Consider the following 23,209-nt stretch of genomic DNA (forward strand, 5'->3'; position numbering starts at 1 on the left):
CACTGCTAATCTGAGGCTACCCTGGGCTACATAGTGAGTTCAAGGTCAGCCTGAACTACCTAACAAAACCCTGTCTCAAAAAATAAAACAAAAAATTAAAAGCCCATTTTAAAAAATATTTTACAATTAGTTTTATATAAAAGTGGAAAATGCAAAGAATAATCTTGGCAGAAAGTCTCCAATTTAAATTCCTGTCTCAGGGCTAGGAATGTAGCTCAGCTGTAGAGTGCTTGCCTAGCATGCATGAGTCCCTTTAATTCAATCCCTAGCACTGGCCAAAAAAAAAAAAAAAATCAATCCTTTTAACAATACATGCATCATTCCCACTTTGCCCAATTATGCTGAACACCTAAGGACAGAGCAGATAACCTACTGATTTTTACAACTAGCAAAGACTCACAAAAAGAAGGGAGGAAGATATGATTTTAAAACAAAATATGAGGGCCGGGGATTTAGCTCAGTGGTTCCGGCACCTGCCTTGAAAGCACAAGGTCCTGAGTTCCATCCCCGGTACCAAAAATAAATAAATAAATAAAAACAAAATATGCTCCCTAGATGTCAACTCTAAGAAAACAAATATTTTTGAGAATAAATGTATCAAGACTACATTTTCAACCAGGTGTGGTAGAACAGACCTGTAATCCCAGCACTTGGGAGGCTGTGAGAGGTCGTATGAGGCCAGCCTGAGCTGCACAGTAAGTTCAAGGCCAGTCTGAACTACATGGCAAGAACCTGTCTCAAACTGCCCCCCCCCCAAAGACTACATTCTCTGGGCAGTTTATTAAATTATCAATCACACACTAATTCACAATTAACAAAATCTCCTAGAACTTTATTAGTTTGCCAGTGACTGGTACTGGTATCTCCATTTTGAGTAGAAATTTTGAAGCAGATTCATGTTAAAAAAAACTTGGAAATGACTAAGCATCACTGAGCTATCAAAATCCCCTATACCCAGAGCAAAAATTTAGGTTAATATAGGAAGTTGTGTCCCCTCAAAAAAAGGCAATTTTCACCTTTCTGTCACAGTATAAACAAAATTTGTACCACCTCACTGTCACTTAATAGGCTGGTTGTTTCCTGATTTCCTCCCATATATAACATACAACAGAACATCTTATTAACCTGGTATGTCTTATATTTAATTACTTTGCACAGTCATCTTTTTCAAAAACTAGTAACTTGAGGATCAACTATTCTGCCCTGTCCTGTGCGAGACAGCTTATACGAGTCATCTCTAACCTCCACTTAACGAACGTCCCAAAGAAGATAATACTACTCTTACTTAACAGGAGAATAAATTCTGCCCCGAAAAAGTCTACTTATGTTAACTAGAAGGGTCTCGAAGACAAACGCAATACAGGACGCGCAAGCCACGCTTCTTGGCTGGGGACACGTGGTCACTTGAACACACCCTCGCGCCAAACGCAGCAACCAGACTTCCTCGCCATTACCATAAACCTACAGCGGCGCTGTGGCGTAGTGGCAGGGTACTTGCTTAGCACCATAGAGGTCCTCGGTTCGAACCCCACCATCGAAAATGGGCAGCATTGCCGTTGTACTTTTAAAAAACCAAGTATTGGGCTAGGGATTTAGCTCAGTGGTTCCGGCACCTGCCTTGCAAGCGCAAGGTCCCGGGTTCGATCCCTGGTACCAAAAAAACCCAAGTATTTCTCCAATCTAAAACTACTTTCAATACAGTACTCTAGAACAATGAAAAACCACGGTGAGGGTGTGGTTATTCATTTCAACACTGTGATCCTTAGGAGATTCCCACCTTCGTCGGTGGGAGTCATGCAGTCCTCACGACCTATACACAGGTGACAAATCATATCAGCGGCACCCTGCGCCATTAGAGAGAGGGTCAAATCAAGTTTGGTTTCATTTGGCTCAAATGAAAGGCCTACTGCAAACGAGGGAGTTCTCCTATGGTAAAGTTCACTTGCTTGGCTTCATAATTCGTCAGCAGCGCTTACCTGCTCGTAGGAGCCTTTTCTTGGGGTTCCGCTCCCCTGAAAACCGCCACGGGCATATCTGTGGGCTCCACTGGCTTTGGACTGGGGTCCGTGGCAGGTTCCGGTGGCCTGGCGGCCTCCAGTCCACGCTGCGGCTTGGCAGCAGAGCCCCGGGCGCCACCACCGTGCCTGACGTTCGGCTTCACACTAAGACGCGCCCTGCGGAACATGGCGGAGCCAGGGGACCCGGGGAGGCGGCTCCACGGCCGCGCTCAGCCCCGATGCCCGGCCACTGCCCGAGAGAGGGCTAGGGCCTACGCCACACACACACACACACACACGGCCACACCACCAGCCCTGCGGGCAGCTACCGCAGTTTCGTGGCCCCGCCACCGCCTCCACGCTCCCGCCACCGCCTCTTCTTCATGACCCCGCCACACTAGTAGCTAAGTTTTTCCCGGCTTCTTGCTCCCCCGCCCGCAGAGAGCGACGGAACTACCTACACTGATTACGTAATCATTCAGCGCCGCCGGATGACGTCAGACCAGGGAGTCGGGAGCCAAACTGCCAAACTACAAAGTTTGGGTTACCTGTGGACTGCCAATTGAGATGCAAAGTTGTGTGCCCTCCTTTTCCAGGCGTCCGTACGAGTTGTTGAAAAGGAGAGGAAGGTGACAGGCAACTTCTCAGTTTAAACGTTTTTATTTTTATTTTTTCTCTTTCTGGTGCTGGAAATGGAACCCAGGACCTCTCATGCTAAGCTTCACCCCTAACCCCCTTATCTCAAATCCTTACAGAAACTATTAAAATCACCTGTTTTTAGAGGGTCCCCAGAGGCAGTCAAAGCGTATGAGACCAGGGCCTAATCACAAGTGTATTCTCGGGATTTAGAAATTATAAAGTAGAACATAGATTAGAAATTGTGAAGAAATTGATAATGGTTACCTCCTTGGAGAGGAACTTAGTTTCTGCGAAACATATCGTGAGATTAAGACCTTGTGTACTTTTAAGTGAGTGTAGTTTTTAAAATGTGAATGTATTGACCATACAAAAATTATTACAGTCAAAACGTTGCAAGTTAATGTATTTTTAATCTCCTTGAGTAGCAACAGAGGGGAAAAAAAAGATGTTGTGGGTTGGGAAGAAGAAAAGGCAACTGATGAACAAGATAATTTAAGAATGTATTAAATGCGGGGCTGAGGATTTAGCTCAGTGGCACCGCGTCTGCCCCTCAAGCACAAGGTCCTGAGTTCGATCCCCGGTACAAAAAAAAGTATTAAATGCCGTAAAAGAAATTTAAAGGGTGATAGAGAGTAATGGGAAGCTGGCCGTAGGGTAGTTAGGGAAGGCATTTATGTTGGGAAGAAAAATAACCAAAGTAAGGTAGGCCCTGAGCTAGAACACAATGTTTGAACCTATGATATAAATGCCCTAATGAAAGAGTTGAAGGGAGGGGAAGAGAATGGGATATAAAAACAATTAAGCTATATTATGTACAGGTACAAATTCCCTATGATGAATGTGATCATTATGTATGCCACGCAGGTACCAATAAAAATTAATTTAGTCATAAGGGCCAGGGATTTAGCTCAGTGGTTGTGCCACCTACCTCGCAAGTGCAAGGTCCCGAGTTCAATCCCTGGTACCAAAAAAATAATTTAGTCGTAAGATATTTGTTGCATTTGTGAAGTAAAGTCCTAGTGGTATCAATAATTTTAAAATTCTCCAGTTTTTCCTGGTAACGTTCTTGTGTACATGTCCATAGTGTGTACCCCTATAACTCAAGAACTATAATATCAGTTGCAAAGAGAAAACTCAGACTGTAAGTGAGAACACAAAAATAACTCTCACCACTTAATTACCAACCCCAAATTCTTTCCCTCTTTAGAGTCCTTAGAGGACCTCTTTATCTCCATAAATAACTAGGTCAGAAAGTCAGTCTTTTCCCCCCGCTCAGGTTTCTCAAGAAATTCACGAAGTAGAGAGAAACAGACGCCTGACCCGGAAGCAGTATTGAGGAAGAGGGGTGGGGGTGGGGTGCAAAGTGTGCTCTCTAAGGCTGCAAGAATAATAGCTAACATATTGAGTGCTACCATGTGCTGACGCTGCACATATGAATTCATTAACGAAGGTACAACTGCTTCCTCAGTTTACAGTTAAGGAACCTTTAACACAATGAAATAATTTCTCCAATTCGGCATGCTATTAATTGGTAAAGCTGGACTTTCAACTCAGATATTCCATCCCAGAGCCACTTTCTCCCAATTTCTCTAAAATAGCTGATGTTTGTTTTAGATGGGCGGGACCACCCTAAATTGCCCAGGCTAGCCTCAATCCTCCTGCCTCAGCTTCCCAAGAGTGCTAGGATCACAGGGGTGCGCCACCACACCCGGGTTTATTAGTAAATTATATAAGGTAGTAATAGTTGAAGTTTGGTCATTGGCCCTTAGGAGTAAGTCATGTTTGTAATTATTTGAAATCTTCCAGAAGAAAACAAATTTTTCAACACCTGGGCAATTTTAGGGTACCCATAATGATAGAATTTTCCATTTGTAATGATAGAATAGGCAAGAAAATAGGCACTGGGGCCGGGGATTTAGCTCAGTGGTTTCGCTGCCTGTTGCGCAAGTGCAAGGACCAGAGTTCGATCCCTGGTACCAAAAAAAAAAAGAAAAGAAAAGAAAAAAAAAGAAAATAGGCATTGGCCTACCTTTCACACCCTTCACCCCCCCACACCCCTGGCACGTGGGGCTTGAACGTGTGCCAGGCAAGCGCTCTGCCACTGAGCTACACCCCAGCCCTTTGCAAGGATATTTACACCTTTGTTTCTAGCGAGAGCAGTTGGTCCTCAGTGTTTACATGGGCTCTGAGGTTATTGTGGGCTCTTCTGAATCCTGCTCTCTTGGCCCGAGAAAGGGCTCTAATATGGGAAATTAACAGGCTCCAGAACCCATGTTAAATTTGATTCTCACCTCTCCCAATTCCTACTTGTGAGGTCAGTGTCATACGAGAACAATGAAGCCCACCAGGCAGGGCTGTGGCTAGAACAAGGAAGGTAACGTCTATCAAGGGCCCACACCGCCATCTGCAGTTAACCTTCAATCTATTCAGTCGCCTTCCTCTCCTTTCCGCCTTTGGAAGGGAATGATCGAAAGCTACCATTCTTTTTGGAAAAGTTAGGTATTGTAGTATTTATTGTTGTTTATTATCCACAACGGCTTGCTAGGCCCGGGTGTTGACACCCAATGGGGAAAATCCAGGCGCCTGGATTCTGGACTCCAGCAAGAACGCTGGAAAGCAGCAAGCGCCACATCCCGTGGAAACGCATGCGCAGGCACTCTCTGGCAACGCCGGCCGCGGGGGGCGGGGCCGCCGGCTGTGAGAGCGGAGGCGTCGCCCCGCTGAGGGCCGCGCGGGTTAGGCCTTACAGATTGACGGGTGGCGGCCGCCGCTGGGTGTGCGAGGGAACCGTTGCTTGTCTGAGTCGCTGTCCTCTAGGCTCCGCCGGGTGGTCGACATGGCCCGTGAGTGTGCGGCCCGGTGGGAGCGTCCGGAGAGGATGCCAGGCGCGGCGTCCGGAGTCCGGCGCCCGGACGGTGGGGGGCTGGCGGGGAAGCCCCACGGCCCCACGGCCCCACGGGGCGAGGACCCGGCTTCCCAGGAGGGCCGGGGGCGGCTCGGGCCGGACTGGAGCTTGGATGAGGGGACGCGGCCGACCTGGAGGTCCTCCTTGTGGTGGCTCAGCGGTGGCACCCGCGTCGATGCCAGGAGGCAGGGGAGCCCTGCCGCGCTCCGATCTCTTTGTTCGGCCCTCGCAGGTGTCGTGGGAGCACCTGCGTTTGCTTGAACCGCCGGTCGTGATGGGCGAGGCGTGGCCCCCGTGTAGCACTCGCGCTCTCCCTCCCTCCCCCTCCCCCTCCCCCTCCCCCCCTCCCAAAAGGCAGAATTTATTTTGGAATGCTGGCACGTTGCACTTCCTGTTGTGAAGATGTATTTATAGCTCGAGGACACCTAGATTGGTGTAATAATACTCTTAAGTTCCGAAAGTTTACCTTTCAGCTTCCTCCTTGCCAGATCTGAGAGGACCTCAGTACTGCTTATCTATTAAAAAGCAAGCTTCGGGGTCCGGGGATTTAGCTCAGTGGTTTCGCTGCCTGCTATGAAAGCGCAAGGACCAAGCAAGCTTCGGATCCTTTACTGGAATTAATAAGTTTGAAGATAGCAAGTGTGACTTTTATCTTTGTAGGTGGTAATCAACGAGAACTTGCCCGACAGAAGAATATGAAGAAAACGCAAGAAATTAGCAAGGGAAAAAGAAAAGAGGATAGCTTGACTACTTCCCAAAGAAAGCAGAGGTGAGTGGTACTGATATAGTTCTCAAGTCACTGAAGAAAGCAATCTGTTGAACACAGGAGTAACAGTAAGGAATACCTGTTGTGTGCCAGGCTTGTGAACACCATATGGATTCTTCGACCCAACCTATGGATGAAGAATTTAGTGCTCTGAAGCTATCATTTATTTTACACGAACTCTCACGAAGCTCCTGCACAACTGCTATTCAGCAAAATAATAAAATGTCTTCCATATGCAAAGCACTGTTAGGTGCTAAAAATATCTTTTCAAAGCAGACAGCCTGCCCAAACCAGTTTGGATGACAAATGACTCAATTAGTCAATAGTGATAACTGTTCTTTAGGACATAATAAAAAAAAGTCTATGTAGCTATATTGACTTCTAAAGATCCATTAGAGCTGGGTATGGTGACACACACCTGTAATCCTAGTGCTTGGGAGGTTGAGGCAGGATGATCACTGTGGGTTTGAAGCTAGCTTGGGCTACATAGTGAGTTCAAGGCCAGCCTGAATTACGAAGCAAGACCCTGTCTTAAAGGTCCATTACATTGCAGAATGCATGTGCTCAGCCTTACTCTGAGATCTTACCTGGTTGTAGCTCAGTGGTAGAGCACCTGCTTAATGTGTAAAGCACCACAGAAGACCTCGTATAACAAGTGATACGAACTGCCACATGAATACTTTCATGATACTATAGCTTAGAGTTTTAAAAACAAAAGATCTATTCGTGTTTGTAAAAAAACTAACCGAAGATTAATTTCATTCTTTTTTTTTTTTGGTACTAGTAATCAAAGTCAAGGCTTCTCCACATAGCTCTACCACAGAGCTGTACCCCCAGCGCTGAATTCTAACATCAAATTTTATTGTCTCTGTGGAACTTGGAAGTTAGGGAAACTGCTTATGCTTCACTGTGGCTTGACAGGGCTTCTCACTCCTGCACTTGTAAATCACCTGGGAAACCCTTGACAGCTACCCAGGCCTGTGCCCCACACCCATTTCTGGTTTAATTGGTCTGAGGTTGGGCATTGAAAAGCATGCTAGGTAAATTATTGTATTCCTTATCATAACTAAAAAATAGCTCCCCTAGCTGGGCTGGTGACACACACTTGTAATTCTACCACAGGGAAGGTATGGGGAGGCAATCGAGCAGTTTGAGGCCAATCCTTTCCCACAAAACCAAAACATAAAAACATTTTAAAATATCCTTATACTTTTTTCTTTTGTTCCAGGGGTTGAACTCGACCTTGCACTTTCAAGGCAGGTGCAGTGCCACTGAGCTAAATCCCTGGCCCTCCTTATACTTTTTTTTTTTTTTGTACTGGGGATAGGACTTGGAACCTTGTATTTGCAAGTTTATACTTTTTTAATCCCCTCATGATGCAGTTATGTAGCCTCATTTGAGACTCATTGCTTAATGAGGTTGAAGTCCTTAACTTTCACTTCACGCTTTCTTTTTTTTGAGACAGGCTCTCACCATCTATTTCTGGGTGGCCTTGAATTCACTATGTAGCCCAGGCTGGCCTGGAGCTCTCATGATCCTCCTGCCTCTGACTCCCAAGTGCTGCGATCACAGGTGTGCACCACCACACCCGGCTACTTCACTCTTTCTTCCAGTGACATTGTTAAATCTATGAAATTTGCCTTGAATTTGTTTCCTCACCTTTGAGTAAAAATGGTATGGATCAGTGACCCTGAAATAGTCTCTTTTATTGGAGAAGTTATTCTAGCATTGTTCAGAAAAAGCCAACTTGTTTTATTTTGTTTGCAAGGCCTCTGCATTGAGCTGTTTCCCCCACACACACACCCCCAGACCTCCCCGGGATTGATCTCAGGACCTTGCGCTTGTGAGGCAGATGTGGAACCATTGAGCTAACCCTTTTTTTTGAGAGACAAACTCCATAAATTGCTACATTGCCCAGGCGGGGCTTAATTATATACTTCTACTTCAGCCCCCCAGAGTTCTAGGACTACAGGTATTTTCCACCATGGCTGGCCAGAAATAGCTATTGTTCACTGAATAGTAAATGCTCCTTATAAAGCTGAGTGTGCAGAATGTTGAGTATATTTTATCTATTCATCGCAGCCCTGGAAAGAGCTATTTCCATCAAATAGGTAGGATATGGAACAGGCTCTGGACTTCAAGAACATTGATAAGGTCATACAGCATGACAGCAAAGCACTGTTTGAATCAGAAAGGTAACTACAGTATCATTTCTTTTCTACTGTGTCTTATTTTTTGTAGCTGTCTTGTTTTTCCTTCCTCCTACTCCTTATTTTTGCTTTTGACTTTGCAGAAATGGCTGTTGTCATGGACAGAGCTATTCAATCCTGAAGTAAAATCTAATTCTAAACTTATGCAGTAACAACCTGGGAAAGAACCTGGTCTTGAAATTGGATAGACCTTGGTATTTATGTGATTTACAGCAGGTATTTGGTCCTGAGCCTTTTTTTTTTCTTTTTTAAATCTGAAACATAAGAATAAGGAATTGCACAACTTAAGCCAGAGCCAATGTTTGATTCACAGATCTTGAAAACATATCTATTTAATATATTTTAAATTATGGGGCTGAGGATATAGAGGCCCTGGAGCATATATGACAGTATATATGCCCTGAGCATATATGAGGCCCTGGATTCCATTCCCAGCACTGCAAAATAAATAGATCCCCTAGACTGGGTACTCTTTCATAGTTCAACTAACATGACAGGTGGAGGTTTACAGAGGGTTGGGCCGGGGATTTAGCTCAGTGGTTCCACTGCCTGCCTCAAAAGTGAAAGGTCCCAAGTTCGATCCCAGGTACCAAAAAAAAAAAGAGAGAGAGACACATAGGGTTAAGAAAGTCCAGAGCACTCGGAAGGCTGAGGGAGGAGGGTCAGCGTGAGTTCAAGGCCAGCTTGGGCTACATAGTGAGCCTGAACTACATAGTGAGACCCTGTCTCAAAATAGAAAAGAAAGAAAGTGCCTGAATATCCTACTTTTCTTTAGAGTAATTAAGTTTTTTGGTGCTTTTTTTTAGTTTTTGTTGGTACTGGGGATTGAACTCGGGACCTTGAGCTTGCAAGGCAGGCAATGGAACCACTAAACTAAATCCCCGGCCCTTGTTTTTGTTTTTAAAACAGGGTTTCATCACCGTAGTTCAGGCTGGTCTTGAACTCGCTCTGTAGCCTAGGTTGGCCTGGAATTTACAGCAATCCTCCTGCCTCAGCCTCCCAAGTGCTGGGATTACAGGTGTGTGCCACTATACCCAACTAGAGTAATTCAGTTTTAATCACTAGACTTCTAAGAAATTGAATAGTTTTATAACATCTGTGTCCTAATCCTAGGTGCCAGGTAAGATATCTAGAAGATCTCTTAAATGCTTCTTTCAGAAAAAAAATTAGAGTAACTAGCCTTCCTCACAACTACAGTAATTACCATTATTTCTGTTGGAAGTTGCCTAATACCACTTTTTTGTGGTGTGGTACTGGGAATTGAACTGGGAGCCTTGTGCATGCTAGGCAAGTACCCTAGCACTGAGCTGCATCCCCAGCCCAATCAAACACACACAAACACATATTTATAGCTATTCCTCTAAACAGCAATGTTTATTGCTCCAACTTTGAAAGAATTTTGAGATTTGCCCAAAGTCATAATAATAGTAGACATGGTATTCAAAATAATATCTCACTGGCAAGCGTGAGGTCCTAAGTTCAATCCCTGGTACCAAATAATAATAATAATAATAATAATCTGACTTCAAAGCCTTTCCATTCCTTCTCCATGAAAACAGAAAGACATGTACGTTTATGAATTGTACTTAATAGGTTATATATAAAAAATAAGTGAATATAAAATCAGTTTTTCGGGCCAGGGATTTAGCTCAGTGGTTCTGCCACCTGCCTCCAAGCGCAAGGACCTGAGTTCAATCTCTGGTACCAAAAAAAAAAAAAAAAAAAAATCAGTTTTTCTCTTCTCCCATTATAGGGACTCTGAGATCATGCAACAAAAGCAGAAGGCAGCTAATGAGAAGAAGTCTATGCAAACAGGAGAAAAATAATGACCAGCTCTGGGAAACGTGGGTGCTACTGCCAACTGGTACATCATAAGCTCCAAGATCAGGATTCCTTAGAATGAACAAGCATTACATGTGTTATAACTCATCCTCAAAACTGTTTACCTCAAACTTTGTTTTTCGGCCTTAGTGTGATGTTTTAGAACCATTCTTCAAAGAAAACATCATGCATGTAACATTGGTGAATATTATTTTTATCAGCAAGTAAACATTTGTATAATTAGGTAGTGTGATCACAGAGTAGGATCTCTTCTGTAGAATCTAGACTCTAGTCTAGAATCTGTGTCATCAGTTTTGTTAAAGTAGACCTTTAAAGTAAATTTTATCACACAAGGGCCAGTGCTGTAGGTCAGTGGTAGTTGGTTGCCTGGCATGCACAAGGCCATGGAATGAACTCCAGCACCACCAAAGAAATATGTAATAAAATTTAAGATCCCTTTGTGTAATTTTGCTTTGTAGTCAACTGGCTTGCTTGAAGAATTTATAATAGATAGTACAAATCATCCGGAATACCAACTAAATGGATATGAATTAAATGAGACAACTCAGTAAAAGTTCTTTTGGGTCAGGGATTTAGCTCATTGGTTTCGCCACCTGCCTCACAAGTGCACGGTCCTGAGTTCGATCCCCAGTACTGCAAAAAGAAAAAAAAAATATCTTGGAGAGTAGGTGAACTTTAGACTTTTTAAAACAGTTCTTCTGGAGGCTGAGGCAGGAGGATCAAGATCAGCCTGGGTTACATAGTCCAAGGCCACCCTGAACTGCATAGTGGACCCTCTCAAAAACAAAAACAACTTAGTTCTTATAAATACAGAGAAAAGAGTTTCAAAAGGATATAGTTTGGGCCAGGGATGTAGCTCAGTGGTGCTGTGCCTGCCTGGCATGTGCAAGGTCTTGAGTTCAATTCCCATCACAGGGCGGAGGGGACACATAAATATCAGGATGACTTCTGACCTGCAGTTGACAGGGTCTTGCTACTTTGGTCTTGAACTCCAGGACTCAAGTGATCGACTGCTGGGATTATAGGTACACACGTCAATCCCACATATGTTTGGTCATAAAATTGTCAACCATAGCTATTCATTCAAAACTGAATAAAAACATTTGTCAGACAGTCTCCTGCATCTTTATGTACTCGCGTACTTGCTATATAAGTGAGATAATTGCTATATAATTGAGATAATTACCTTTGGCCAAGTCATAGAAGTATAACAGAATAGAGAATAACAATAAATAAAATGTTCTTCCCTATAAACTCTATAATAATTTAATAATACAGGTTTTTCCTTCTATTTTTGTTTCTTAAAATCTGTTACATAGTGCTAATTATTTAATGCACGTTAAAATTTTATAGGTAGCCTGGTTTTGAATCATTTGCCTGGGAAAATTGAAATTTTTCTAATTTGATTATAGCACTTTTTTTTGTTCTTTTGAGACAGGATCTCACTAAGTTGCTAAATTGCTCAGGCTTGGTTTCAACTTGAAATCCTCAATCTTCCAGAGTCCAGTGATTAGAGCAGCCATAATGGGGATTTTTTTTTTGGCTGTTTTTTATGAGACAGGGTCTTGCAATGTAGTCTAGGCTGCCCTTGAACTCACTGTGTAACCCATCCTGGCCTAGAACTCAAAGCAATCCTCCTGTCTCAGCCTCCTGAGTGCTAGGATTTTAGGTGGGCACCATCACGCCCAGCTGGTTTTTTAAAAACATTTTCATAACCAAATTAGAAAACAATAGTTACATTGTGTGTAGCATAATATTTTACAGCATAATTTTGTAGAACTATTTCTCATACTGCAAGCTACTCTTCCTACTTTAGTTGGATATGACTTTGCTTACTGGTATATCAATGCAGGAACTATTTCTTGCAGCATAACTTTATTGAGTCTATCCTTTTTTTTTTTTTTGGTACTGGGGATCGAACTCAGGACCTGCGATTGCAAGGCAGGCATCGCACCACTGAACTAAATCCCCCACCCTTGTCCAGACTTTCATATGAGAAAATTGCCTGCCAACTAGGCTATAATGGACAGTCTTACTGAGTACTTTGCTTTTATAAACATTTGTTACATGACAGAGACTTTGTCAATGACCTCTTTGTTGTTTTTCAAAATCTCATTTGACCTTAGACCACTCAACATGACAGTTGGCTCATGAATGATACTTTATATGAGACAGGATCTCACTATGTAGTTCAGGCTGGTCTTGAACTCATGGTGATTCTCCTACCCCAGCTTCCCTTGTACTGGGATTATAGGCATATGTCACCACACCTGGCAGTTTCTATTTTAAGAGCCCCCATATCTCATTTATAAAAAATCACCTATATTCGAGAGATGCAAATGAAAACAACGCTGAGATTCCACTTCACTCCAGAAAGAATGGCTGCTATCATGAAATCAACCAATAACAAATGCTGGCAGGGCTGTGGGGAAAGAGGAACCCTGCTCCACTGCTGGTGGGAGTGTAGACTGGTGCAAGCACTGTGGAAATCAGTATGGAGATACCTCAAAGAACTAGGACTGGAAATCCCATTTGACCCCGCTATTCCACTGCTGGGGATCTTCCCCAAAGAATTAAAAGAATCATACCACAGTGATATATGTGCACCCATGTTCATAGCAGCGCAGTTTGTAATAGCTAAAACTTGGAAACAGCCCAAATGCCCATCAACTGGAGACTGGATAAAGAAAATGTGGTTTTTTAATAAAATGGAGTACTACTCAGCCATAAAAAACGAGAAATTAGAGACATTTATAGCTAAGTGGATGCACATTGAGGCAATACTCTTAAGTGAAATAAATAGGACACAGATGTGTAAATATCGAATAGTTTCTCTGGTGTGAGAAACTGAACGTGTAAATAAGGACTAAATGTATAATAGGTCATGTGAAATAGGAAGAAAAGGGGCAAAGGGGAAGGAAGTGGGAGGGCTAGGGGAAAGGATAGAAGGGAATGGGATTAATATGAGAAAATGGAAAAATAGGAACAAAATTTTTGTAAATAGGGCTGGAGGAGTTGAAGGGAGGGCTGGGCAAGGGTGAAAAACAAGAACCAAGAGAGACTATGTAAAGGTGCAAATTTCCAATGATGAATGTCATTATATTGTATACCTAAAATGTGCCAATGAGTAGAATGAATAATTGATAATGCAAAATAGGAAGAAAAGATCCAAAGGGGTAGGGGTAGTGGGAGGGGCAGGGGAAAGGAAAGAAGGGAAAGGAAAAAATGATGAGAAATGGAAAAAATGGAAATAAAGTCTTTGTAAATAGGGAAGGGTGGAGGGCGTGAAGGGAGGGCTAGGAATGGGGAAAAAATAAGAACCAAGATGCATTATATAAAGGTACAATTCCCAATGAGAAATGTAATTGTGTTGTATACCTACAATGTACCAATAAAAGAATTTAATACAAAAAAAAAATAACAGCTAAAAAAAAAGAAAATCACCTAGAGTTTGTGTTAGTATATCATGTGAGCAAACCTCATGTGCTAGATCACTAACATATCAATGCCACTTAGACTTATACTATCCTTTGTCCATTATACCATTCAAATATCCTTTAAATATAGCATTTGTAGGGCCGCACCTGGCTCGTAAGTGCAAGGACTTGAGTTTGATCCCTGGTACTGAAAATATATATATATATAGAGAGAGAGAGAGAGAGAGAGAGAGAGAGAGAGAGAGAGAGAGAGAGAGAGAGAGCATTTGGAAATTTCAACTTTTTACTGCTCTCTACCAATTTGGTAAATGGGGCATGGTGGCGCACACCTGTAATGCCAGCACTTGGGAGCCTGAGGCAAGAAGAAGATAGCTGTGAGTTTAAGGCCAGCCTGAACTACATAGTGAGACCTTGTTTTTTAGGGTGGGGGGATTTAGCTCAGTGGCACCACGCCTAATTTGTAAGCACAAGGTCCTGAGTTTGATCCCCGGTACCAAAAAAAAAAGAAAATTGAAAAAAACCAACAAAAAAAAGTTGGGTGAGCATTTCTTTTTTGGTACTGGGAATCGAACTCAGGGCCTTGTGCTTGCTAGGCAGGCAGTGTACCACTAAGCTATATCCCCCACCCTATTGATCATTCTTATACACTAATCACTGACATCTTTCTGATCCTCTGACCCTATGCCCTGAACTATGGTAAGAATAAGAAAGTGGGTTTAGCCTTGTCTGCTTTTATCCCAGGTGACCATTCTAAACTATATTATTCAAATTGGAAATGCGGTTACTAGTTACTTGAGACATTTATTTGATCACTGAAAAGTTACAAGAATTACTGAAGTTGTGGAAGTCTGGGACTATGAATTAGTGGTAGAGTTCTTATCTAGCATGTGAAGCACCAGGTTTGGTCCTCAACACCACAAAAAAAAAGGAAGAGAAAACTCCACCAGCACACCTGTAATCCCAGCACTCCAGAGGCTGAGGCAGAAAGATCGTCATGAGTTTGAGGCCAGCCTGGGCTCAAGGCCTGGCTGAACTACATAGCCAGACCCTGTCTCAAGAAAAAAGCAAACAAAAAAATCAAATTTTCATATGCTCAAAATTGGTTGCAGTTTGGGCCGGGGATTTAGCTCAGTGGTGCCGCCGCCTGCCTTGCAAGTGCAAGCAAGGTCCTGAGTTCTATCTCTGGTACAAAAAAACAACGACAAAAAAATTGAATTGAAAATTTATTGCAGTTCATAAAGTTAAATCTACTGTGTACATAATAAGTGTCTTCAAATCTGATGAAATGGATTCCTTTGGAAATTCATCACGTTTTGAATGCTTTATCCATCACATGAAATCACTTTTTTAAATATACCAATTCAAATTTGGATAGGATCAGGAAAAAAATAATTTCATATTTTGTTTGCGTTTCTTTTTTTGTTTTGTTTTTTGAGACAGCATCTCATTATGTAGTGCAGGCTGCCTTTAAACTCACTGTGTAGCCTCAGCTGGCCTTGAGCTCATGTCCTCCTGCCTCAGCCTCTCAAGCACTGGGATTAAAGACATGTACTACCTGGCCTTTTTTTTCTTTTTTAGTGCTCAGGATTGAAACCAGGACTTCATGTAAGCATGCCCCCTACCACTAAGCTACACCCTCCAACTCATCCATATCTTTTTTTTTTTTTGGTTCTAGGGATCAAACTGGGGACCTTGCACTTGCAAGGCAGGCACAGTGCCTCTGAGCTAAATACCCCTGGTCCTAGCCCATCTATATCTTGAGAACATAAATGTGTTAGGTTCACTTTTGCTGAAGAATCAAATCCTTGAAAGTAGAAATACTTTTTTTTTAAAACAAATAACCTGCCATTTTAAATGGTTTAAATCTCGGTCTACCTTACACTAAGGAAGCTAGACCAAAAGCTCATACTGTGTGATTCCTTTTATCTGAAATCTCCAGAATAAATAATGATAAGACAGAAAGCAGAGTATTGGTTGCCAGAAGCTGGGGAAGAGGGAAGTGGAATGTCTGACAAATGGTACAGGGTTCTTTTAGGGTATGAAAGGATAGCACAATATTGTGACTATATTAAAATCCCTAGGGGCCCAGGATTTAGCTCAGTGGTGGCGCCACCTGCCTCACCAGCACAAGGTCCTGAGTTCAATCTCTGGTATCAAAAAAAAAAGGCAGTTTAGGCTGGGGTTGTAGCTAGTGGTACAGCATGTGTTCAGCAAGCACAAGGCCCTGGATTTGATCCCCAACACCAAAAAGAAAAAAAAAAGGCAGGGAAGGAGATGGTGAATTTAATAATGTCAAAAATGAGCACAGGGCCGGGGATTTAGCTCAGTGGTTCTGGCGCCTGCCTTGCAAGCACAAGGTCCTGAGTTCGATCCCCGGTACCAAAAAAAAAAGAGCACAACCGCAGCAAGGTCCTCCTGTTTGTCCATCATGGAGCTTCCTGGGGCACTATGAGCTGCATTACCACTTCCACGTTGCATGTGGGAAAGGAAATATAATTGTCTTTCTGAGTCTAGTTTATTTAACATAAAATGATAATTTCCAGTTCCATCTACTTCCTTGCAAACAATAAGATTTCTGTTCTTTTCTCAGTAGTGGGAATTGAACACAGGGCCTTCTGGCTAAGCTATATCCCCATCCCTTTTTTATTTTATTTTATTTTGAGACAGGATCTCACTAAGTCATGAAGCTGCCCAGACTGCACCTAAATTTGCAGTCCTCCTGCCTCAGCCTTCCAGAGTGCTGGCATTACAGGTGTGCACCACCACACCCAGCTGATTCCATTTTTATTTAGAGCAGACTAATACTTCATTGTGTATATATAACGTGTTCTTTCTCTATCCATTAATGGCCATCTAAGCTGATTCTCTACTTGGCTATTGTGACTAGGGCCATGATAAACACAGGAATTACTCAGGGTCATGGGGACAACTGATGACAGGATTAGTACATAAATTAAATGCTGTAGTCCAAACCAGGGATGTTACTCAGTGGTGGAGTGCTTGCCTAGTACGTGAGACCCTGGGTTCAATCCCCAGCACCAAGGAAAACAAAAAAACCCACCACGAGGCTGGGGATTTAGCTCAGTGGTTCTGCCACCTGCCTCGCATGCCAAAACAAAACAAAACACTACAAGTCCAGTATAGTAGTGCCTACCTGTCAGACTAAGACATTTTGGTTTGGGTTTTTTTTTGGTACTGGGGAACAAACTCTGGACCTTGTACATGTGAGGCAGGCGGTGGAACCACTGAGCTAAATCTTCCACCCCCTGTTTTTTTTTTGTTTTTTTTTTTTGAGACAAGGTCTCATTACATGGTATAGACTAGCCTTGAACTAGCTACCTTATGTAGCACAGACTGGCCTCAAACTCAAAATTCTTTGACCTCAGCCTCCCAGACTGCTGGGATTTACAGGCATGTGCCACCTGTCTGGGGTGGGGTTTTTTTGTTTTTGTTTTTGTTTTTTTGATACCAGGGTTTGAACTCAGGACCTTGTGCTTTCGAGGCAGGTGCTGGCACCACTGAGCTAAATCCCTGGCCCTGGGCTGTTTTACTGACATATAAAAATTGTACAAGCTGGGTATGGTGGTGCATGCCTGTAACCCCAGCACTCAGAAGGCTGAGCTAGGAGGATCACAAGTCTGAGGACATCCTGGGTTACATAGCAAGTTCGAGGTCAGCCTGCACTGCATAGTAAGACCATCTCAAAAAAAAAAAAAAATTGTTACAGATGCATGAACTGGGTTCAATCCACAGTTCCAAAAAATGAAACAATTAAAAAATCTGTACAAATTTAAGGCATAAAGAGTGATATTTTGTTATATACTAAGAAATGAATCACCACATTCCAGATATGTAATAGCTAACACCTCTACAAAGTTACTAATTTTGTACTCTTTCACTAACATCAACCCTATTCTTCCCTCCCTCACTTGGTGTGCTGGGGATGGAATCCAGGGCGTTACATGTTTTAAGCAGGCACTCTACTATTGCCTGGTAGTTCTTTTAGAAATGGCTCACCAAGTAAAAGTATTCCAGATCCTTTTTGCCTCAAAGAATTGGATGAGAGGAGCCCAAAACAGGCCAGGCATGGTGGTTCACGCCTAAAATCACAGCCCTTAGGAGACTGAAGCAGGATTGCTGTTGGGCTGCATAGTGAGTTCAAGGCGAGCCTGAACTACGTGGCAAGACTCTGTCTCACAAAACCAAAAACCAAACCAAAACAAAAACAGTGCCAAAAGTTTATTTCAAAAGGGGTTGTCTTGGGGATTTAGTTCAATGGCGCAAGCCTGCCTCACAAGCGAAAGGTCCCCCCGACCCCCCATACAAAAGGGGTGTGTGTGAATGGGTAAGAGAAAAACTGGCTCTGCAGAGAGAATTTGGGCCGAACAAAGAGAGTAAAGTTAAAGAGCAAAAATAAAAAGTGCACCCAGGAGTCACCACAGGGCACTCCCTGTGGCCTCCAGAAGTTTGACATACTGGTCCAGAATCATCCGGCTCTGCCTTGAGATCTTGAAATTGACAAGTCCCGCACACTTCTCCAACCAGTTTTGTCATATCACTACCACTGCCCTACATCCCCAACCCTTACTTGTTCATTTGTTTTTGGTGCTGGGATTGAACCTAGGGCCTCACACTATGTAAGCACTCGAACACCTTATAATTCTTACATAGAAAGAAACCATAAATATTTAGGGAGGAGCCCTGAAACTTCCTTTGGTGGACTTTTCTTTTTTTTTTTTTTTTTTGGTACTGGGGATCGAACTCGGGTCCTTGCGCTTGTGCAGCAGGCAGCGAAACTACTGAGCTAAATCCCCGGCCCTTTGGTGGACTTTTCAAAAAAGAGAATACATACATGAAAGCCATTTGGTTACTACAGATGCTTAATAACGAGGGGTTGTAATTTAGTGGTAGAGCCTGTGCTTAGTTTGTGCGGGGTTGGAGTTGGAGTAGGGGAGAGAGGGCCCCCCCTAGGTTCAATCCCCAATACTAAAACAAATGAATACAGTACTGTACTAGAAAATTATTCATGACCCATGCAAAGATAAACATGGAAAGATGAAGATGTTCATGGGAAATGAAGATCCTTAATATATATTTGATCCCTTTTGGGAGGGGGTACCGGGGATCGAACTTGGGTCTTACGCTTGCGCAGCAGGCGGCAAAACCACTAAGCTAAATCCCCGGCCCTTGATCCCATTTTTTAATGTTCAAAAATTTACTACACCCGGGATGTAGCTCAGTGGCGCCGCGCGTGCCTGGCAAGCGCCAGATACTGAGTTCGGTCCCCGGGACCGAAAAAAAAAAAAAAGATTTACTAGGAAAGATTTAAAGGAATAGATATTAACTTAATGTTAAATTTGGAAAAAATTTGCAGGCGTGAACTCTGCTGCATATAAACGCTTAATGCTTTCGCTTCCTCATCTTTATTTTAAATATAGCGTGTGGTGCTGGGGATTGAATCCAGAGCCTGGGGCATGGTAGGAAACCATTCTACTGACTAGCTACATCCCCAGCCTTCCTCATTTAAAAAATAGGAACAAAAGGCCCTAAATTCACTAGCTTACTGGGAGAAATAAAACAAAAAATATATGAAACTCTTAAGACCATTATATTATGCCTCTGGACGGATGTTTATTGTATTGCTTGCCCTTACTCTCTATAAACTACATACAACATTATTTTCTAAGAAAATATCTTGCTTTAATAAAAACTGGGTGGAATCACTTTATGAAAATACAAGAAAGCGAAATCAAAGGATTAAAAGAGGCAGAAAAGGAAAACCCACGAGACCAAAGAGGGAGTGCAGTAGCAGTTGCACGAAGCGTGTGGAGTCCTCCGAACCACCCTTGCGGCCACCGTGCTCTTCCGGTCCCAGAAGCCCCGGCGACGGAAGTCGTCACTCAGGTTGAGCCCCACACCGCTCATCCTGCGAGAGGCTCGCAATGGCGACGGGCGGCAACGGCGATGGCGGCTGCGTCCCGGAGCAGGAAGACTCTGTGCTGTTCCGGCGTGGTACAGGCCAGGTGATCTCACAGGCCGCTCAGCCTCTGTATCGGTGCCCAGTGCGCGCTCGAAGCACTGGCCGTACGCTTGGACCTAGCCAGTTCGCTCACTGTGGGGCCGTGCTCCACATGTTCATCTTTTCCCACTCCCCTTCCTGGGAGCCCCTACTCGCCAGCTCCGACCTCTCGCAGCTTGGGCTCCTTGATGGCTTTAGCCGAGACCCTCTGCAACTTGATTTGTCCTCTCCTGACCAAGGGGTTGCGGGGGCAGGGTCAGAGAGAAGCTGGGAAACCAGTGGAAGTCTGTTGAAATGATCAGACTTAAACTATCAGTAGTCTCAGACTACAGTGTTTGGACTTTGAATATACTCAGTCAAGGTAGCTTCCAAAAAGGAGGTTTTAGAGAAATGACGAGGATAACTCAGAGCTTGTACTGGACAGTTGAACAGATGACGTTGTTTTTTACAGTGCTGTACTGAAAGGGGGACGAAGGAAGACTGAAAGTACAACAGGAACCCAATCTTTGGTGCAGCATATGGGAGTGAAATTTGATTAAAGAGAAGAAGCCAAGTGTGGTGGCACATGCCTATAATCTCAGCACTCTAGGAGGCTGAGGAAGGAGGATCTCAAATTTGAGCCCAGCCTGGGCAATTTAATGACTTAGACCCTATTTGGAAAAAAGAAAAGGCTGGTGATATAACTCAGTGTGAAGGCTGTAGGTTCAATGTTCAATCCCTAATAGGGAAAAAAAATTTTAATGGCAGAAGAGTGTTCAGGGCAACATTTGTGAACAACCATTTCAAGGAGCTTTACTGTAAGTAGAACCTGGAGAAATGGGGCATTAGATGGAGCAAGCAAGGAAGTAAAGAAGTTTTTAAGTTATGTTTACTCATTTATTTTGGTACTTGGGATTGAACCCAGGGAGTACTGATCTATGTCCTCAGCCCTTTTTTAATTTTCATTTTGAAGCAGGATCTCCATCAATTGCCCAAGCTGGGCTGCGATCTGTGAGTTTCCTGCCTCAACCACCAGAGTAGCTGGGATTACTGATGTGCACCACCATGGCCAGCTATTATTAGTGTATAATACATTTAGGGGGAAATGCTCTTACTTTTTCATTGTTCTTGGGTAAATGCTTAGGTCATAGGGTAGATGTACTTTTAAGTCTAACTTTCTTTTTTTCTTTCTTTTGCAGTACTAAAATTTGAACCCAGACCCTTGCCACTAAGCTACATTCTCCAACCTTTTTTATTTTTTAATTTTCTTGAGATAGGGTCTGCTATGTAATTCAGTTAGTCCTTGAACTCTGTGTAGCCCAGGCTGGCCTCAAACTCTTGGTGATCCTCCTGCCTCAGCTCCCCAGTGCTGGGACTACAAGCATGGGCCACTATGGCCAGCTGTATTTTAAGTCTTTAAGAAACTTCCAAATTCTTCTAAGTGGGTGTACCATTTTGGATTCTATCCAGCAGTGTATGGAAGTTCCTTTCATTTGATGCCCTTGAAAACATTTGGTACTGTCAGTCTTACTAATTTTAGATGTTGTAGGTGTGTGATGGCATTTTATGGCTTTAATTAGCATTTCCCTAATGACTAATGATATTGATCACTGATCATTGTGCTTATTTGGTATTCATATATCCTCTTTGGTAAAGGTTCTGTTCAAGTTATCCCCCCCCCCTTTTTGTTTTTGTTTTGGGGGGGTTTTTTGGGTTTTTTGAGGCACAGTCTCACAGTGTAATTCAGGGTGGCCTCGAACTTGTAGTGATCCTCCTTCCTCAGCTTCCTGAGTGCTAGGATTCAGGCGAGCACCACCACACCTGGCTGACCTTTTTAAAATTGGATTTTGTTTCTGCTGAGGTTTGAAATTTCTTCATGTCTGGGCTGGGGATTTAGTTCAGTGGTGCCACGCCTGTCTTAAAGTTCTTTTTTGTTTGTTTGTTTGTTTGTTTTTGGTACCGGGGATTGAACTCAGGTCCTTGTGCTTGCACAGCAGGTGTGAAACCACTGATCTAAGTCCCTGGCCCTGTCTTAAAGATCTTGATGTCTGTTTGGTTATGCTAAATTAAGATGGCTCTTGGTATTGTCCAATACATTTTTGATGAAACATATTCTTATGGTTTGGATCTAGGTGTCCCCCAAAGGCTCATGTCGTCATAGAATTGATCTAGAGTATGTGAAGCTGGAATTGATTCATGATGCAATGCTAGGCTCAAGGGCACTAGGCTTAAGGATGTGAATGCTACCTGCTCTAAGTAGTCTGAATAAGATAAAAGGGGCAGGGAGACCTCTAACCCCTCTTGTTACCATTGCTGCCTTGTGTGTGCCATGTTGTTTCTGCTCTGCCATGTCAGTTTGTTGACCCTGCCTTAGAGTTGGCTGATCACGGACTGAAACCTCTATGAACTGTAAGCCAAATAAACCCCTTGCCCTTTAACTTTGGGTCTCTGGTATTTTGTCTCAGCAACAAGAGAAAAGTAACTAACACCTATCTAAATATGAATTCTTTCTATTCCTTCCCAGAGTGATGATTCTGACATCTGGGATGACACAGCATTGATAAAAGCTTACGATAAAGCTGTGGCTTCCTTTAAGGTATGAACTGTTTATTCTGTGTGGGGGTGGGAGGAGGTACTGGGAATTGAACCTAGGGCCTTTGGACTGAGCTGCTTCCCAACTTTTTTTTTTTAGACAGGCCTGTTGGGGTTATAGGTATGCACTACCATGCCTGGCAACATTTTATTTTCATTTGTTGTTGTGTTTCTAGTGCTAGGAATTCTGACATATGCTAATCAAGACCAGGGAGCTACATCCACCAATTAATTTAATCATCCCAGATGTTGAGTTGGGTGTCAAGTGCAGCTAGAGTAAGATGTTACACTTTCAGGAGATGTAATCTGATTCCATGGTTTACACAAGATACTTACATAGTTTCCAACATTGGTTTCCGAAAAGTCTGAGATACTTAGTGTTGCTGAGCACAAGATGTGGCACCAGATCAGTGCACAGGGCACACATTTACACAGAACACCAGGTGTATAAAATTCAGTTGCTTCCTATAGTCATTCTTGTAGCTTGAGGTGAGGATCAGAATTCTGTTATCCTTGCATCTGAGTTCTAGAACTTTTGTTTTTTGTGGTTTTTTTGGTATCAGGAATCAAACTCGGGACCTTGTGCTTGCAAGACAGGTGGCAGAACCACTGATTTATCCCCGGCCCTTGAGTTCCAGAACTTTTAATATTTCTTTTATACACTAGAAGTTGATTAAGAAAGTGTTACCTCAAGAGTTCTCTAATATACAGATTGGAATAGGGCTCAATGTGGAATAGAGTCGATGATATTGCAGGGGGAAGTAGTCTAAGAAAAGGAGGATAGAGTCTGGAGAAAAGATAGTTTACTTTTACTCATGTTGAG

The 23,209-nt window shown here is 43.0% G+C and overlaps 3 protein-coding genes across 43 annotated transcripts in view; 2 read left to right on the forward strand and 1 right to left on the reverse strand.

The window, feature by feature from the left end:
* Positions 1-2,456, reverse strand: part of Bdp1 (BDP1 general transcription factor IIIB subunit) — a 112,695-nt gene extending 110,239 nt beyond the window's left edge. For 8 of the 12 annotated variants that reach the window (XM_021250699.2, XM_087203183.1, XM_087203182.1 and 5 more), the window contains exon 1: positions 1,977-2,444. In XM_021250699.2, coding sequence (XP_021106358.1) covers positions 1,977-2,185 — 209 coding nt within the window. In that variant the 5' untranslated portion in view covers positions 2,186-2,444. Of the gene's footprint in view, positions 1-1,976 lie in introns of all 12 variants that reach the window. The other 4 variants (XM_021250701.2, XM_021250697.2, XM_021250705.2 and 1 more) reach the window with 2 other exon arrangements.
* A 2,851-nt stretch (positions 2,457-5,307) lies between these two features.
* Positions 5,308-11,472, forward strand: LOC101707966 (uncharacterized). Of its 3 annotated transcripts, XM_087203164.1 has the most exons (6): positions 5,308-5,479; positions 6,202-6,310; positions 8,390-8,502; positions 8,601-8,733; positions 9,427-9,535; positions 10,271-11,472. In XM_087203164.1, the coding sequence occupies exons 1-4, from the start codon at positions 5,473-5,475 to the stop codon at positions 8,636-8,638; spliced, it is 267 nt and encodes an 88-aa protein (XP_087059290.1). In that variant the 5' UTR covers positions 5,308-5,472; the 3' UTR covers positions 8,639-8,733; positions 9,427-9,535; positions 10,271-11,472. The 3 variants fall into 3 exon arrangements, 1 of the variants encoding a protein (XP_087059290.1); XR_015448029.1 differs by lacking the exons at positions 8,390-8,502; positions 8,601-8,733; positions 9,427-9,535; positions 10,271-11,472 and adding an exon at positions 7,773-8,374; XR_015448030.1 differs by lacking the exons at positions 8,390-8,502; positions 8,601-8,733; positions 9,427-9,535; positions 10,271-11,472 and adding an exon at positions 6,401-7,766.
* An 8,193-nt stretch (positions 11,473-19,665) lies between these two features.
* The window catches only part of LOC101706874 (survival motor neuron protein), a 77,007-nt gene continuing 73,463 nt past the window's right edge, over positions 19,666-23,209 (forward strand). For 26 of the 28 annotated variants that reach the window (XR_015448069.1, XR_015448071.1, XR_015448075.1 and 23 more), the window contains exons 1-2: positions 19,667-19,819; positions 22,319-22,390. Coding sequence is in view for 9 of the 28 variants with exons in the window: in XM_013068511.3 (XP_012923965.1) it covers positions 19,739-19,819; positions 22,319-22,390 (153 nt within the window). In the remaining 19 variants the exon portion in view is untranslated. Of the gene's footprint in view, positions 19,820-22,318; positions 22,391-23,209 lie in introns of all 28 variants that reach the window. The other 2 variants (XR_015448072.1, XM_013068513.3) reach the window with 1 other exon arrangement.

The sequence above is a fragment of the Heterocephalus glaber genome, unplaced genomic scaffold, assembly GCF_053883595.1.
Source record: "Heterocephalus glaber isolate CG9 unplaced genomic scaffold, H.glaber_assembly_v1.0 deba00001788, whole genome shotgun sequence".
In the NCBI taxonomy this organism is placed as follows: domain Eukaryota; kingdom Metazoa; phylum Chordata; class Mammalia; order Rodentia; family Bathyergidae; genus Heterocephalus; species Heterocephalus glaber.